The 18,853-nt window shown below is 38.4% G+C and overlaps 1 protein-coding gene across 1 annotated transcript in view; it reads left to right on the top strand.

Annotated features, from left to right (window-relative positions):
* Positions 1-18,853, top strand: part of si:ch211-186j3.6 (neural-cadherin) — a 250,361-nt gene that overhangs the window by 124,411 nt on the left and 107,097 nt on the right. Inside the window, exons 11-16 of the mRNA XM_046396664.1 lie at positions 201-373; positions 2,230-2,397; positions 4,410-4,659; positions 8,692-8,819; positions 9,074-9,260; positions 14,794-14,937. Of these exons, the coding sequence (XP_046252620.1) occupies positions 201-373; positions 2,230-2,397; positions 4,410-4,659; positions 8,692-8,819; positions 9,074-9,260; positions 14,794-14,937 (1,050 nt within the window). The remainder of the gene's footprint in view (positions 1-200; positions 374-2,229; positions 2,398-4,409; positions 4,660-8,691; positions 8,820-9,073; positions 9,261-14,793; positions 14,938-18,853) is intronic.

The following is an 18,853-nucleotide window of genomic DNA, read 5'->3' as shown; positions in this document are numbered from 1 at the left end:
TTGTAAGACTGGTGAATGTGTTTCTTAATTAGCTTGTGTTTTGTCTGTAACATTCTTTTTTTCAAAATGTGACTCATTTCTTTCTTCGTTCTTTTCTAGCAAAGTATTGTGCTCACTCTTTCACTGTACTGATGAACACAATATAACTAAAGGCTCACGCAAGCACAGCATAAATCACACTACTTCTTTTTCTGCCATAGACTTCCTTCGTGAGGATACAATGATCGGAACCAGTTTCTTGAGGGTGGCAGCTCATGATGATGACTTTGGCACCAATGCAGCCATCACATACTCTATGTCCAGTGAACAGCCAGAGTACCTGAGGGTCAACCCCCTGACAGGCTGGGTGTATGTCAACCAGCCCATTTCTCAGGTATGCACATACACATACAAACAGATACCAAACTGTTCCTGGGACAATTCATCCTTGTAGTTAAGAAACTTAAATCATGCTGTTTGCTGTGTTTATAGGACTTTCTGCTTCTTGTATAGCAGAATGAGGATTCAGGATAAGGATGTCTTTAGGGCTAATCACACTTATAGGTTTGCTCCAAATGGCGCTAAAGCGCTTCAGGGAAGTTATATGTTTTCATAATTTTACTTAAGAACTCATGAGATACTAGCAATGGACTTTAGATTACAACTAAAACAGCATGCTTGAAACTGTTCAACAGTATAAACAACAAATAACAATAATGTTAGTCACACCCTCTTTTCCTGGTTATTATAATGTTTAACAAGTTAACAAATTAATTTACATAAACAATCAAATTAAGAAATGTACTCAAGGGTGTATTCAGTGGCCGCACTAAACTTTTCATTTCTCATGAAGAATCACTTGGTTATTTATGCAAATTGAAACTTTTACATGGTGCAGCTGAGGAAACTAAACAGTTGATAGAACTGGTGGTTAGATATTTAACCTGTTAGTCTCACCATTGGAATTGTGCAGTCTATCAGTCAATGGTAATATTATAGTGAATTTCAATCCCCCAGTAGAGCAAGCTACTCACTTTTTCTTCATTATTGCACATTAATAATTGTTTCAATACAGAGGTGTTACGGGTGGTGAAACTAAGTGGTGTAGTCAGATAAGTTACAGGACATCAGTTCTAACAGCCATAGAGAATCTGCCAGCAATGACGATCCTACTTCTCCCAGTACACAACAAGAAAAGCAAGTGTATTTGCAGTCCACAGTATTTTGCTCACAGTAAGGGAGTGAAGTCCAGTGGCCAGTGGTTGACAGGCAGCCTGAATATGTGATAACATCTTCACTGGAATCTTTTTCTTTGGCATCAGGAGAAATAACATTGTTGATCTTTTCCTCACTTCGCTGCCTGTAACACTTTACTTCGCTGCCAGTAAAAAAAAAAAACAAACTTGGTTGGAGCATGAGCAAGCAATAGAGGACACTGCCACATAGTGTGTGCACAACAGATCTGTGCTTCAGATGAATGCTGTAGTTATAAAAGCAACAGCTCACCATCGTTCAGTGCCAAGAGGCATACATGTGCATATCCTCTGCACCTTGTACCTTATACCTGGTAGCTGTCCAATATTTTTGCCTGAGAGAATGGATGACTGGAGCAGAGCCATGTTGTAAGATCCAAAACTTTCTTTCTAATGGGTACAATTACATAGAGTATAATACACAAGCAAGCACTGCCTGCTCGTTTATCTCAGCCTTTTCCACTGTGTCGATCTCAGTTGTCCTAATTGCAAAGAGCAAAGGTTGAATTCTAAAACTGCATAACTGCATTTCCAAATCTGAAACACCTTTAAAGAGGAATGTGTAAATAACTTTCAACACATGCACAAAGCAGAAAATCACGAACAAAACTGAAGAAAGTGAACTTGTGTCAACATAGATTGCTTTTGCACTCTAACCTAAGCCAATTAACTGACTGGGAGTGCAGACTCTTAGTTAGTTTTTTTTCTTTACTAAAACAGATCATTTGCCCTGATTGCAGTGACTAAAGTTAATTGCTCTTGCTAAGGGTTACAAAACTCTGCTCAATCAATACAATTTAAGTATGTTTATGTTTACCCAAATGCAGCCTACAGTCACTTTCTCCATGCACAGCAGTGTGGAAAATGGATTGCTTACTGAAATCTGTGTTATCTAGATTCACAATGCTTATCGCTCTTTAAAGGAAGCTATAATTATCACACTAATTGGTAACGTGAGAACACACCATCAAGTGATCTCTCCTTTTCTCTTCCACAGAGAACCTACATCACCAGGGAAATTGTGGCTACAGACGGAGGGAACCGGAGCAGTTCGGTGGAGCTGTCCGTCACCATCACCAACGTGAAGAACCAGCCCCCACAATGGGAGAAAGACAGCTACAGCGTGGTCATACCAGAAAACACTGTCCGAGACACACCCATCGTGGTACATTTGGGGGGTGGGGGTGTACAAAGAGTATTTGTGCAACTTTAGAAACACTTCACAGACAGGGCACGGTCGTGAGCTAAAAGATAGAGAAGTGGATTCGACGCTGGTTCAGTCCCCAGACCAGCAGGATAAAGCTGGGGGGAGGGGTGAAAAAGCAGTGCTTCCCAGTCCCGCCAAACATGATGCACCCTTGATCCAGGTCTTTTACCCCCCAACTGCAAAAGACCCTTTGAAACTGCTTCTGAAACGCACTAGAGCAAAATTTTAAACACAATTAACACAAAATTGAATACAAGTAGACAAAATAATATTAATAAACCAAAAATAGCTGCGGCAGCAGTAAGCACTCAAAATGCATCCAGTACTCACAAATAAGCTACGACTGACACGCAAACACTGTAGCCAGCACTCTTACAGAAAAATGTACAAGTGTAAGTGTGTGGACATGGACAAGCATGTTTATTCTTCCTGATAACTGTTACACTGGTGTTTAATGGGTCGAGTCACAGTCTACAGACTAAAATGTTCCCATAATTTGTGGATCTTGCACTGTACATTCCACTTTGCTCCATGCTGAACCTGACAGTAGCTGTTACTTAGTTATTTATCTATTTGGAAAATAGCAGTTTTGTAAATAAGTAAAAGTAGTGTTTTTTAAATTTTATCACTGAAGATTATTTATTTATTTATTTATTTTTTTTTAATGGCTTTACAGGAGTGGAGTTACAACAGCCATTTTTTGTGTAACACTACCCTAAATTACTTATCACAACTTCGATGTGTCAGTTAGTATTAATCAATGGGAAGCAACAGAAGAGTGTAGACTGTATAACAATCACATGAAATGGCACTGGAACCACAAGTGTACGAACCACAGCCATAAGAGAATGCATACATTCAAAAACACCCTTTGTTGATGAGGTTTCATTATGAGAGCAGTAACAGTGTATCCTGTCAACTACATTTGATTTGTCACTTTCATCGCCTTTTCATGCCACTAACTAATTGACAGTCTATTCTAAGAATCTCATATAGGCAATTTAGTCCATTTAAAGTTCCTGTGTAGTATTTTAAACAAAAAGATTAAAATGAAACGACAGAGAAGAGTGCTGCATACAAAAATGTGTGTGTGTGTGAGATGCTCCTTGAGTGAGGCGAGGCAGAGAGAGTGTGGTCTCTGCACTTCAGTGTTTTAATGAAGATGGCAGTTCAGTGTTGATTTGACTGTTATGCACAGCTGCAGTTATTCCTAGCAGGTTATGATAGTTCTACCATGGAAATTTGAGGTTTTATGTCCTTAATCAGCACATGCAGTAGTCAGACATGTTTGCCAATTCTGCATGCCTGACAGGGCGTCTCATTATTGTAGCTACTGTGCTTTGCAGGTTGAATGGATACAGCTAGGTCACCCATAGGCAGCCGCATCACGTCTGAGATGGCATTTTTGATTTTAATTGGGGTGTATATGGCAATGGCTTTGAGTAGCCTCTTCTTAATTAGTTTAGGGAGCATGCAGAAGGAAAAATGTATTCCATCAGATTTCTGGTGTCTAGTTTAACATACTGTATTAATATTTTAATGTAATTATTATGAGCTATACACTTTTTTTCCATTTGGGCAGATCATTTATTAGTATTTAGAATGAACACTTACATTGAAGCTGACCAGCAGCTGAAATTGTTTTTGCGTTTTTTTCAGTATTTTGTACACATAATTGCCCATGTTTACATCTGTATGATAGTGTGGACACAGCACAAACCCGTTTGGATGTAATTTTTTTCTTCAGTTACTTGATAAGATGACAAACAGGACAACTCCCAGGAAGTCAGTGTACCTGCAATTCAAAGAGTTATTTTACATTATCTACAATAAATGAAAGTAACATGAATGGGGGTTCTTTGGGACTATTACTGGCTGTAGACTATTAAATTTTCACAGTGGTGTGCAGACTAGAATGAATGAAATACTGTTGTAATTTTCCCTCCAATCCTCTTCTTTGTTCCAAACAGACCATCAAAGCCACCTCCCCTCTTGGTGATCCCAGGGTAACTTACAACTTGGAGGATGGCATGGTCCCAGAGACCAACATGCCGGTGCGTTTCTATTTGACTCCCAACCGAGAGGATGGTTCGGCCTCCATCCTGGTAGCAGAGCCTCTGGACTATGAGACTACCAGGAACTTCATGCTGCGGGTTCGAGCTCAGAATGTTGCTGCAGTACCATTGGCGGCCTTCACCGTGGTCTATGTCAATGTGACAGGTATTGAATTAATAATGTGAAATTATATGTCAGCTGAAGGGTATTCTGCCTCTTCAAGTAGAGGCACAAAGGACAAGGAAAAAAGTCATGCAAAGATGCATAAATATGTCATACAGCATATGTCAAATATTACAAACGAGCAATGCCAGAACGCGTTATGGTATATATATATATATACATATATTATGTATTACTGAATGCAAAGTGTATAATTTCTGCCAATAGGCAAAACAGTGAAAACAAAGGATGTTTTGAAATTGTGTAGGATCATGCAAGTCTTAATTGTTTCCCACCATTGCAGTTGAAAATCTATCTGACATGACATCAATGTTCAGTGTTCCTTCTGACTCCTCCTGAGTGTAAGGACAGGGATAAAATGAACAAAATGAAAATTCTGTATTTGTTGGAAACATCTGAGGTAATGTAAGTACACATCTTAACAAAATATGTAACAAAGATCAAGTTTTGTTTTTAAACATTTTAATGCAGAAATCTTACAAATTTAATTCTCAGGATGTGGAAAGCATCACTGTATTGGTTTTATTTAAACTCCTTGAGCAACACATTGGGTAAGAACAGACAGGGTCACAGTGTTGTAGTGCTTGTAGTTCAGTGGTGTACTGATCATCTATTTCGAGTCATTAAATCCTTGGAATCTAAAGCTATACAAATCTAAATAATTTGCAGGGTTCTCCAGCTGTTGTGAGTGTGATGAGTGCAAGAGCACAACATATATGCTTAAGCCTCCCACCCTACCTCTCCTGAAAAGAAGGAGTCTAACTCTTAGGCCAATAATATCAGCTTTCACCTCTTTATCATGTCTGCCATTGTTTTACGGTGCTTGTGAATAAGCTTGCTGCTGTCTGGCGTCACTCTGTTTCAGTTCATGCTCAGCCACTGCTGCCTATGCATAAGCTGCCATCATCATCATGCTGTAGTGGTGTTTGCTGACCATTGACCATGCTCCTTAAAATTACACTGCCTGTCCCAGATGTCCCACACCCTGCATTTAATCCCCTTGCAACACACACACACACACACACACACACACACACACACACACACACGCCCCATTCCATGAAATTGGTCTTAATCCAGTGAGGAATAATTAATTCACAGGGGCGCTATCCCTCCCTAGTCGCTCCTCTAACTTCCCCTTCTCTTTTTGCTTGCCCATCCTCAATCATATCTGTCTTAATAAGAAAGTGCTTTGACTCCTCCAGAAGCAGTGTGGCTGAGGGAGGGAGGTCTGTAATGGATTTGAAGCCCCATTTTTAATAGTAAATTAAGACATTTGCTCAAAAGAAAGAATAGGGAAAAAATGGCACATGAAGCAGCATTAGATTTAATGTGTTGGTCTCTGCAAGACATATCTGTAATGTCTCTGTCTTTAAATCAGCTACACTTTTACTAAGTTAAGAGATTAAGAGGTCACGTTCTGTCTCACCGGTTCTGGTTGTACCTGCTTTATCTCTCTGTAGCATGTAAGTCTTCCTGTTCTTTCTTCTTCTTGTTGTTCAGGGCAACTGATTTGACCAATTTAGTGTTCATTATTGATTGGTCCATCTTGACAAAAGAAGGACTTGAAAAACTAACCACATCATTGAGAATAGCTTTAATATTTCAGCAGTCAGACCTACAGTGAGTGTGTGGTTGTGGTTTTGGAGCCACTATGGTGCTAACATTGATCCCTATGAGGTTGAATTAAAATAAGATACAAGAAAGATAAAAACTTGGGAGAATTTTAACATGTTCTCTCCAATAACCAGGTTAACATTATACACATGGAATATATATTCTCACCTTTTTCATCAACTGTAGTGGACTAAATCTTCTTTGACTGCTAATCATGAACAAAACAATCTACAGAATCACCTTTAAGGCTTTCAAAAAAGAATTGGATTCTTTTTAAAATGAAATTCTATTTACACATAGTTAATGTTCTTACATTTAGTAGGCGTTCAGATCACAAACAGCCTCTCAATAAAACCGTGCCATGGGCTGTGTTGGTTGCTTCCGGTACAGTGAGTCATGGCATTGGATGCAGGAAGTTCATTTTGAGTAACAAATCAGAGAGTCTGAATGTTGCTCGGTCCACAATAGTGTGAGGCAATAATTTACTGAAAACTCTGAAACATTTTCACAAAGGCAATTATCTTTTGTTGCATTGATTGTGAGGTAAACAAGGACCACATAGAAGGAGAACTACGAATGAGGGCTTACACACTTTAACTGGCAATGCGTTGCCTTCCTTCATGATGCCTTATTGTTCTCTTTCATAGGTTAATATATTGTTGGGTTTTGTTTTGCTTGACGTTAGGTGAGTTTTGGTATTTGCAGATGTTAGAGGTAGTAATAGTAATATTAAGAGGTAGGTAACATTTATTTATGTAGAATTACAGTTACCAATGCCTTGAAAGTCCGGAGACACACACTTGTTCAATGAAACTTCAAAACAGTTGAAAATAAACATAAAAAGTATTTATTGTTAGTTCAGCTTTTGAAAAGTTGTTAATATAAAATACAGTTGAAAATTCTTTGTACAAATAGCCTTTTAAGAGATGTTCCATTGTATTGGACCCACAACAGAAGTACAATATCCCTTTGTTTCGGAACACACTGTAGAACTTACAGAAGCTTTCTGCCATCACATATACATAGGGGTTACAGAAGATCAGAAATGTATGAGGGACCCAAACTTTCCAGGGCTTAAAATGTAGTTAAGGAGATCTTAAATTGAAATCTAAAATGCAATGAAATATACTCTGCACAGAATGCTATTTTAGCCTATTTATGCACCAGCTCTCTGACTATTGGTCAATTTTATGCCCAGGCAATGTTAATCCAATTCATTTCTTTGCTGCGTAAAGCAGAAATAGTCAAGGACCAGACCAGACCAAAACAGAGAGGCTCATTTAAAGCGATCGGAAGACAAAACTCCTTGTCTTTTCAGTATCGTTGATGGTGACAGATGGATGTGAGGCTAAGTAATTCATTGGAAGAAATAGAGGTATATTGATTTAACTGAATTGATGAAGAGTCTGGGGCTGGCAAACAAGACTTAGCAAGTTAAATAAAGGCTTTAGATGTGTTTAAGTTGTTTAAGAACATCAGAACCTTTAAATAATTTGAAGGACCAGCTTTAACTAGCCTGCCGCTGAATTCCAAATGAAACTCAGAATTCTGTTTTTCAGTTGCAACAATTGCAACTCTGAATGCCTCTTTTTTAATAAACATATTTTAATTTCAGTAGAGCACTGAAGAGCTTGTCTCATGTGTGTTTGTTTGAGATGAAAAAGATTCTCATATAGACAAAAAAGCAAGACAGTAATGATGTTGTTTTACATGGATACCAAAGTCTCCCAACAGTATAATTTTGTTATAGTTGGTGGTAATGAATATCAATAAAGCATACTGGGATGTTACAACTGACTTGCAACATCACTACTTCAAAGTTTAGATGTTTTTCCAGTGTGATTAGCTTACCAGTTAGTGTGGCATTTTATCGAAAGCTTAAGCGGAAATTACATGCTAAAAAAATAGGAAGAAGAAATTCTTTACTTACAGTTATTGTCAATTCTGTCAGATAAGAGTTTATTGAACTGAAACAGTGGTTCTAATATTGCATGAAACTCGTAGCTGGGTTGAGTGTTTCATTTAAACAAGTTTGCTGTGTTGTTGTTAGTTGTTAGTGTTGTATTCCAAATGGTGTTAATTGTCAGAAATAGAATTTAACTGGAGAGCAATAACACTTTTGTTGTTATGCCTTATTATACCTATATTGTGTATATTGAGCTGGCAAATGTAGGTTAACTTGGTTGCCAGACTGAGAGGATGCTACCAAAAATCATTTGTTGTTAATAGGCAGGTATGAAGAGATGTGTGTTACCACTTGGTGCTATTACAGTTTGGGCTTTGTAAAGAGCCAATAAATCATCTATCAAATCAAACAGACATACAATACAGAAGTAATTTTTGGTGTATCCTAAGCACACTCTTTATTTATTTATTCCTGTTCTCTTTCTTCTCCAGATGTAAATGACAATGTCCCATTTTTCACTTCCTCCATCTACGAGGCGTCTGTCACTGAAGGGGCAGAATCAGGAACTTTGGTGTTCCAGGTTTCTGCCAATGACCTCGACTTGGGTCTAAATGGCAAGGTGAAAACAGTTGCACACATGCACACACAATGTCTGGTACTAAATGATAGTGTTGCCTTTTTGGTGTGGACCGTGGAAACGGATATTAACAACTCAATTCATTCTGGATACATGCACTCCTATTTTCATTCTTGCTGTTTTTGATTATCTAAAAGGTGTTCTTCTTTGCTGTATAAATTAACACTAATTAAGTGTGTTTTAGCATCTTAACCTATTTTTGTCTCCCCCAACCCCTTCCCCCACCCACCGCCCAGATCTCCTATTCATTGCTAGAGGATCGCAGCGGGGACCACCAGTATTTCCGTATTGACCCAGAACTGGGATTCATCTACACACAGACTGTGTTTGACCGCGAGACCAAAAGTTCTTACCTGTTGGAGGTTCAGTCTGTGGATGGTTGGGAGTCCGCAAGGCCTGGCAAACATGGACAGCCCAATTCTGGTAAGCAATCCTGATGAACAGCCTTAAATTAATATGTTGTAATGCTGTTGTATGTTGGCCCTGTGATTGACTGGCGACCAGTCCAGGGTGTACCCCGCCTCTCGCAGGTAGTCAGCTGGGATAGGCTCCAGCACCCCTGCGACCCTGACGGATAAGCGGTATAGAAAATGGATGGATGTTTTATGTTTACATTTTGTTTCATATCGTCAAGCAACTATCCTCGACTGTTACTGTTACAGCACAGACTGATAAAAAGAAGATGCAATACATAAGTGAAGCTGTGACATTTAATGAACACAGAAGACATTTACCTGTACTAAAAAAAAATCATGGCAAGCGTGGCAATATCTTACAGAAATGTGAGTCACTTCTGTAGTGCACAAAGTGGACAACCAATCTAATCAAACAGCTCCTTTAACAGCCTCCACTCTCTGATAAAGGTTTTCCACTTGATTTAAGAACCTGTGATTTGCTCCCGTTTTGCCACAGGAGCATTAGACAGCTATGTTAGGTTGCAAGGTCTGGTTCACAGTCAGCAATTCTATTTCACTTCAAACTTATTGGACTGGGCTGAGATCAGGGTTCTTCCACACCAAACTGGTTTTGTGAACGGCATTGCTAAGTTCAGACCTGGTATTGACATCTGTCGTGGGTGCAGATGTGCAGGAATGCACCCAAGATGCATCGAGGATATATTGATATGCGATCATTCGAGCCACATTCAGATGTGGGCCACATATGGCATCCTCTGCAGAACAACAAACCACAACATTCGACAGAATACACACTGTCTGAACTCCATTTAGTCTACTGTGATGCAAATTTCATGTTTGGACTGTTTTACCTACCAATGTAAATAGCAGATGTTGGTGAACACACTGTCTATTTCAGTTGATTTTACCACTGAACAAGTAACCACAGTTTCCCCAGTCTCACTTAAAAATGTACAATTCTGAGAGTTGTTGATTGAGGAGACACTTTGTCAATTTAGCAAATTAGTATAATTTTGCTGCATTATAGCTGTACCAGCCTGTCTGCTAATTTATGAGTGTGCCTTAAATGAGCTGCCAATTTAGCACCTGTTTGAACTCACTGATTTCAAAATTTCAACTAAATTTACAAAAAGAAAGCATTTTATTGATAAACATGTCACATGTTATCCAACAGTATAGGCTACTTATGTGAATATCGATGCATGATGTAGCACTAAGATTTCCCTTGATGAGAACTCACATCATAAACAACACCAACACCAAACAGCTGACACATTAAAAAATGTTCTCCTGGCGTAAATATGCAAAATGGGCTAGACATCACGCATGGTGATCTCGTCTGCCACTACTCAGCCATGGAAATTCACGTTATGAAACTCCCTATAAACCATTCTTGTGCTAATTTCGCTTCTGGAAGCAGTTTGGAGCTCTGTGAACTCTGTAGTGGGTCATTCCAGTTCTTTCAGCTTGCATGGTCCACCACTTCTCTGCTAAACTGTCATTATTACTGGGCAAATATTGCAGGGAAGAAATCTGATGAACAGACTTATTGGAAACTTAATATCCTTTGGCAGTACTACACTAAAAGTCAGTGAACTTTTCAATATATTACATTCTATTGGAAATGTCTCATGGGTATATGCTTGATTTTATGCACCTGTTAGTATTACCTGAAGCAGCTGAACCCACTAATTGGAAGGGCTCTCCATATACTTTTCAGTCATATAAATTTATCAAGAAATACTGCAGTCCTTTCGGTTAAGACATTTTTATTCAGCAGTAGCATTGAATGCAGTTGCTACACGCACATAAGGGAAGAAAATACTTGTTGCTAGTTAAAAATGTATATAGATGAGAATTTTTTTCATGTGGACCGGTCAGAAATTAGATTTTTTTTTTTTTTTATCTCAGATATAATCCGTAGTAACAGTTAATTTCAAACAAGAATTAATAAAACCGATTATTGAATCATACGCTTTCGGCGAAAAATTAAAATAGATTGTTGCAATTGCAGAAATAACTCAGATATTAACTAAAACTCAGATTTTAGAGTTGTAATTCAGTTCATATGGTTGCTGTTTCACAAAAGCTGAAAGAGCTGTCGACAGCTGGTCTGTAGACTTAATTTAAGGCTCCAAATCTTCATTGAAGGCAGAAATAATGTCTGTTTTCCTCTTTCTGTGTCTTTCCCGCATCTGCTCATCTCTCCCTACTGAAGGACCAAAGGCCATCTTTCTCTGTCAGTCTGTCTCTCTTGCCCCCTCTCTTACTCCATGTACCCATTTCTCTCTCATTTACTGCCAGATGAAATGCATACATGCTCCAATGGTAGAATAGGGAGACGTAGAAGTAATGAACAGATGTTGAGACAGATGGGTGGATGGAAAGAGGTGTTGACAGACCAGGGTATATTTTTTAATAAATATGATCATAGATTATTAATAGATCCTCTCTCTAGGTTTGTCTCATTATGACATTTTTGGCAATGTAAACAGAAGTTAAATATTAAGCAGAGCAGAGACTGAGAGACTGCAGTGAAGCCCTGGGAGTTATTTTTTTTTATGTATTATGAATATTGAATGAGGTAGCATGAAGAAGGATTGGTGACAGGCAAATTAACAGATACTTAACAAGGATGCACACAAGTGCATGTAATTACAATTGTTCTCAATTTCTGACAACACACAAGGGGGGTGAAGGCGAGCGAATTTTACTCACCAGTCCATAACACCTGGAATTAAACATATCTCACCATGTTGCTGACCTCAAAACTCCATCTTTGTACAAATACACAACACTACACAAATTCAGATTTATACACACATGGCAATGTACCAGGATGGCGTGTAGTGGTTCTCATTAAAAATAAGGCAGAATATCAAACTGTTCCCCGTGTCAGTGATGAAATGGAGGATGCATTTTTTCATCCAAAGACTGTGAAGTATCAGGGGTGGACTGGTAACTAAAGGCAGCCTGTGAATTTGCTGTCAAGTGACCCCAATTTGATAAACCAAGTTTGTACTGTCACAGCATGTTGGTCAAACAATGACTCATTAATTTAAAAAAAACAAAAAACAAAACAATCTGTTAATTTGCATTGCTTGTTTTTGGCTCTGCTTCAGTTATTTTTGAAAACTGTTGTTTAGTGGTTCATACTTGGTGCATTATGCAACATACTTTGAAATTTATTCAATTACATGAAATACACTAAATAACTTTAGGTATTTGGTTAGGTAGTCCATCTCAGTCATATGAATGATGTATTGTGCTCTTATTTACTTCATTGTCACACAGTAATATTCAGTAGTAAACCACTCGTTGCACCTGTGTTGGCTCCTCCTTCATCCTCTCTTTTTCTTGCTAAGAACCATGTTCACCTGTAGAGTAAGTAACAAATTATTTTTATTGCTGGGTGGCTATCAAACATGAAATACCTTGAAGACCATAATGTAAAAAAAAAAAATAGAAAATAGTTTGCTAAATAGTTTAGAAGAAAATGATCATATTGTTTATTGTACACATTTACAACTTCTTCTGAGTCTTATTAATCCTTGGTCAAACCAAGGATTAGCTTTGAAACCCCAAGAAAAACAAAAAACATTTTTTTACTTTAGCTAGTTCTTGGGTTTTGCAAGACTGACCCACTGGGAATATTGTCAAACTTTATAATGACACCTTAAAGAATCCATGCTAAAATAATATAATTTATAGAAATCTGCTTTATCTGCAGACACTCACCAAATCACTGCCTTCCTCTCTCCTCTTTTGTTCAACTTCTTTGTGTTACAGATGATCGGATTCAACAATGCATAGCTCTCATCTCCAAATCCTGTTGAACATCAGAACTCATCCAAGCTAACATTATAGCTTTTTATATATTGTACAATCCAGGTGTTGTTTTTGTTGCTTTATTCGCCAAAAGACTGTCCACATCCCTTCAACACCCACAGCAGTTGAAAGCAGCACTGAGCAGCACTTTTATTGCTGGAGAAAGTATCGATTGAGTGTTTGATATCCCTGATACTTTGTTCAGCACTGTAGTTTTTTTAAAATAGCCTCCAAAGAACCCTCATTCTCAAAAAGGCAATCACTTTGATAACTATGATAAGTGGCAAATCCGGAGTGTATTCTATCTTCACCCCTAAATGTGAGACACATGCTTCAGTGTCCCATCATCTACTCTGGGAAACTATAATGGGCTACTTTAACAATGTATTTGAAGCACTGACTTTCATTTTTATTTGGCAAAATACCTATAAATACCCCACATTTGTGACCCATTTTTGATCTGTCAGTCCAGATGTGTCTCCTATTATCAGAGGATCTGCTTATTTTAGGAGTTTGTTTCCTTTGTGTCTTATTTTGTTGTGTTTGCTATGTGTTTCTTTTTCTTCTTTATGGTGTGTTCTGTTCAGGAGCAGAAAATGTCTCCCTGTACGTTCCTTCTAACAAACCTCTAATTACAGTGGAATCATGTATGACAGTATTAGTAGTTATTTTACACTGAACTTGTGTCACTTGTTTTCATCTTTAATAATTAAAGGAAGAGAAGACTTGAAGGAAGTACACGCTTGTATTTAACTGTGCACATCGACACAGGCACACACGCACGCCAAAGAGATGTTGCAGACTACAGGCAGCAGAATGTTGTCAAGCGGTCGCAAAAATAACTGAGATAAACACTGTTTTCAAGCAGTAAACACATTCTCCTTCTTTTTGCAAGCTAGCGTGTGGAGTGGGGTTGTGATTTTTGCACATTTTACCAGAAGAGTGAAAACATATATGAGAGTGCAGCGTTAGTAGACGAGGAGGAGGATGAGCATGAGGATGAGAGGATGGCTGTTACAGTTGCTTATCCACTTTGTTTTCTTCCTTCATCCCTCCCTACCTTTCTGTCTCTCTCTCTCACTCCTTGACAGATATGAACACATGCAAAACTCTGTCATCCGCGACTTGTTTTGTTATAGTTCCCAGGGCTGCATTAGTCTGCTATCTGTGCCATGAACTGTATACCATCTCCTCCACCCTGGCTTAAATAATTTATCTCATGAATCGTGTATTACAAATTATTCTTGTTGATAACGATATCAAAGCAAGCGTTGTATTTTGCGTTGCTCAACTACTGAGCATTACATCGATGTCCCCAGGGTGCTTTGTTCTGCGCTTCAGCCTGTGGTTGTATGCTAAAAGAAAAAAGAAACAGCTGGATTTCATGGTAAAATACACAGAAATTGTGGAGACAGATGACAGATGTAATAGAACAGCAGCAGACAACGTTGGATAGAAGAAAAATATTAGATGTTTCTGTGTGTGTGCATGACGAAATGTCTGCATTCCTGTTTGCATATACTGCATGCTTGTGTGTATGTGTGTGTGTGTGTGTGTGTGTGTGTGCGTGCATGCTGGTGAAAAGTGGCTAAATTGTTGCTGCAAAGACAGACAGATGTTCATGTTCCTGTTGACAGAATAAGCACAACCTTGTGTCTGTAATCACCTTTCTCCCCCCTCTCTCTATCGCTTTCTTTTCTTTTTATTTTCAGACACAGCATATGTTCGCGTTTTTATCAGCGACGTGAACGACAACAAGCCGGCATTTGCACAGGCATCCTATGAAGTTGATGTGGATGAGGATGCCGATGTAGGCTTCGCTATCGTCACTGTCAGTGCCAACGATGGGGACGAAGGTGAGTGGCATTGTCAAAGGAATATGTACATGTAAATGTGTGTGTTTCTTTTCACTTTGTTGCCTATGTCTCAGCCCTATGTACTGTTAGGTACATAAGGGTTTGCGCTATAAAACATGTCTTGAAGTTATGAAGAATGCAGCAATATGTGAGTTTGAATCAACCAGTAGAAAAAACAGTTTCAATGTAAGACAAAGAACACTCTTTAGGGTGGAAATACTTTCACCATCTTGGGCTTCAAATTTTTTTTTTTTTCCCACTTTAATTGAACATTTCTCACTATTAAGAGCACCTTTGTAAGTGTAAATAGAAGCTGAATGTAGCTCTGACATGACTGGTATTTTTGTCATATTTTTACAACTTGTGAACTGTGGTAAACTAACAACATTTTAAATGATCAAAATGCTTATGGAAGTTGGGTAAAAGTGGTGCTCAATTTAGTCAACTTGATGAATGACAGCTGTACAATTGTTATCAAAATTCACATGAAATTCATTGTATGATACATGCTTCCACATGGCGCCAGTTCATGATAATCTTGATGGGAATCTGTCTTATTTGAATGGTTTATGTGCTGTTCCTATGGCAGTTTTTCTGTGGGTCTTAAAAAGTCTAAAATCCTTCAAATATCTTAAAATCGATTTAAACATGTCTTAAAAATGGTTTATTTATTTTATTAATTATGGACTTGATGCTAATTTCCTTAATGTAATATTAAGGTCTGGCTTGAGAACAGCAAATTTAGTGGTTGTTTGAAGCCCATTTGAAAGTAACAAATTTGACACCTGCTGCACCTTATACAAGAAAAGCCTTCAGGTAGAGTATAAAGGCATTAGATTTGCATTGGAATTGCATGTCATGAATAATGATTAATAAGTAAAGACAGTAAGACAAGGAGTTGTTTTGTACAGTAATGATTTGTGGCTTAACTGTGGGATCGCGGTCACACAGTTTAATGGACTTAATGAACTAACAAAGTACACAGAGTAAGATACAGGCACAGCACTTTCAACAGCTTTTGACATATTAATCAGGTGCTAATGAAATCATGCTAACATTACATGTCTGATATCATGAAATCCTCTTTTTGGTTCCTTTGCTTTCACTCCACACAACAAACAGCACCAGAGTTGGCCTGAGAGCCGACTGAGTACCACCTTTTGAAGCAATCTTTGCTTGGTTGTTTGTTCCATGTCAGCCTTTTATTAACAGCTTTCAGAAAAGAACAGCACTAACTGGACAAAGGGATTTGATTTTTGTTTTAGCCAAACGAAACAGGTTTGGAGTGACAGTGCATTCAGGTTGTCAGCTAGACAGAAAAGATTAAGAATTTGGACATGAGGTAATATAGTAAGTAAGATATTTTCCATGTGGAATTGTTAAACACCCTATATTATTTACATAGGCTGAACTCATTGACTTGTCTAGTACACACATCTTTAATAAAACAATAATTAAGAGGTTAACTGGGATCTGAGAGCTTGCCAACAACATGAAACACAAAGGTTTAGGTCTGTCGTGAGACACTGTGAGACACAAGCTGTCGTGGCCAGAGGCAAATGTCAGCTCACCATAGAAAAGACAAAACCATTATTACTCTGAGAAATGAAAAAGAATTTCTCACAGAGGTTCTAAAGCACTGTGACATTTACTATCAAAAGGCATCTAGAAACTGGGAAGGACTCAGACAAAGTCTGCTGGTTACAGATCAACAACAAAATCAAATGAGAATTTCTCATTGTAAGGGACTAGGGCAGAGGAGCAACTGCTGCAGAGGTTTGAAGGTTCTTTATTTAATCATGAAAACAGTGTTAATATACACTGTATGCACAAAAGTATTAGGACACCTGACCATGATACCAACAGGGAATTTAATGACATTGCATTCTAAATACACAGACATTAATATTGAGTTGATCCCCCTTTGCAGCCATAACAGCTTCCACTCTTTTGTGATGGCTGTCCACAAGATTTCACAAGTGTCTGTGGGAATTTTTTTGCCTGTTCATACAGCAAGAGTGAGGTCCGCAACTGATGTTGGACTGTTTATGGACATTGCTTTGTGTACTTGGGCACAGTCTTGCTGGAATAGAAAAGGGCCTTTCCAAAACTGTTGCCACAAAGTTGAAAGCATAGCATTGACAGTGTCAAGGGGCGATGTCGAGATTTGGACCTAAATTAGTCATTAACACTGCAAAATATCTATGTGATTGATTTTACCACTGAAAAAATTTGTTTTGGTTTAGTGGTTTAGTTATTCTTTAACTTGAACCTGTAAAAACCTCACTCTTATGTCTTTTGGTACATTTTTTCAAGCAGGTTATTAGTTTTTGTGTTTGTTGTTGCATATGTCACATTCATGATCATTTGACAGATTATTTAGCACTCAAACACATCTTGAGGTTTGCCATGTCAGAGATTTTTAGTATAGGTCAAATTAAGTTTAACTGCATGGAGTTATCTTTAGGACAACAGTAAGAGCTGTTTCTTGCATCTGGGGCCCATTATGTGACAGCTATGGTTCATCTGTGAAAACTGTGTAAAAAAAAAAAGACAGAGAAATTGAAAGTTGGACTGAAAAGTGTATCCACACAGTTCAATATGCCCGAGGAACAGCTTAGCAAAAAGTCCAAACTAACCCATAAGCAGGAACTTGAGAATCCTGTTTGAAAGTCACTATACAGGCTCATAAAGGTCTCATTGTGCCTCATTTTCCAGCCACAATTTCTCTATTACTTCATCACTACATCACTTTCAGCTCACCACACTCCTGGCTGACTTATGGTAGTATAATATAGTATAGTAGTACAATAAGCTGAATAGCTTATAGTAGTATAGTATAATATAGTATAGTAATACAATGAGCTGAATAGCTCATGTGTTTTGACACACAGTGTACGTTTCTGGCCACACACAGAACAACAAATAGTGATAAGTCCATTGCAAAGTGGACTGTGAATTTGTATTGGAAATAAAAAAAAGGCAGGAAAAAGCTCTAGAGTAATAAGAAGTGAGATAGAGAGAGGGGGTGGAAGGGAGAGAGGTACAACTCTCGTATTATCTTTCATTTGACACAGTGGAGTGCAGAGGCCTGCTGTGAACCTCACACTTAGCTGTGATAAATAACCCTCAACGGCTCACACATGCACATAAGATCATGACAAGACATTTATTTGCTTACTTAGTTGTGTGTAAGAAACCTGCTGGAGTCCGAAATAAAGTTATTACCACCGACTGAGAGAGATGGAGGAGGCAATAATGAATGTGTGTGTATGGGTGTGCTTGTTTTTATCTTTTGTTTTTTCCCTTTTTTGGAGGGGGGTGGGTGTAGCAGGTTAACTTATGAATTACCAGCCCATGTAATATAATTTTATAAACCACAAGATATAACAGAATAGCCTCTTCATTGGCCAGAAATCAGCAAGACCTGCTTTGAAATTAAAATATGCAATCATTCCAGTAAATCAATCCCATATATTATCATAGATCTCTAGGGTTATGCTATCATATTGCATATTATAGGTCTGCTGCTAATACACTATATAGACATATGTACTAGGACACCTGACCATTACACCAGCGGGGACTTTGGTGACTGCATTCTAAGCACTCTAAGTGCGTTCTAAGTGCATAGACATTAGTGTGGATTCAGTCTCCCCTTTGCAGCTGTGGTAGCTTCCGCTGCTCTGGGAAGAATTTCTGTGGAATTTTGGAGTGTTTCTGCCAGATCTTTTTGCCCCTTTATGTAGTGGAGTGTTTGTGAAGTCGGACACTGGTGTTGGGGATGGCTCACGATTCTGCTTCTCATTCCTCACCGGGGGGTTCGATGGGGTCGAGGTCCGGGCTCTGTGTGGGCTGGTCCACACTGGACTCATCCACCCATATAATATGTTTATGGACCTTGAAGGCCTTTCCC

Source organism: Scatophagus argus, chromosome 1 (assembly GCF_020382885.2).
Source record: "Scatophagus argus isolate fScaArg1 chromosome 1, fScaArg1.pri, whole genome shotgun sequence".
Classification (NCBI taxonomy): domain Eukaryota; kingdom Metazoa; phylum Chordata; class Actinopteri; family Scatophagidae; genus Scatophagus; species Scatophagus argus.
This window is presented reverse-complemented; position numbering and strand designations above follow the sequence as displayed.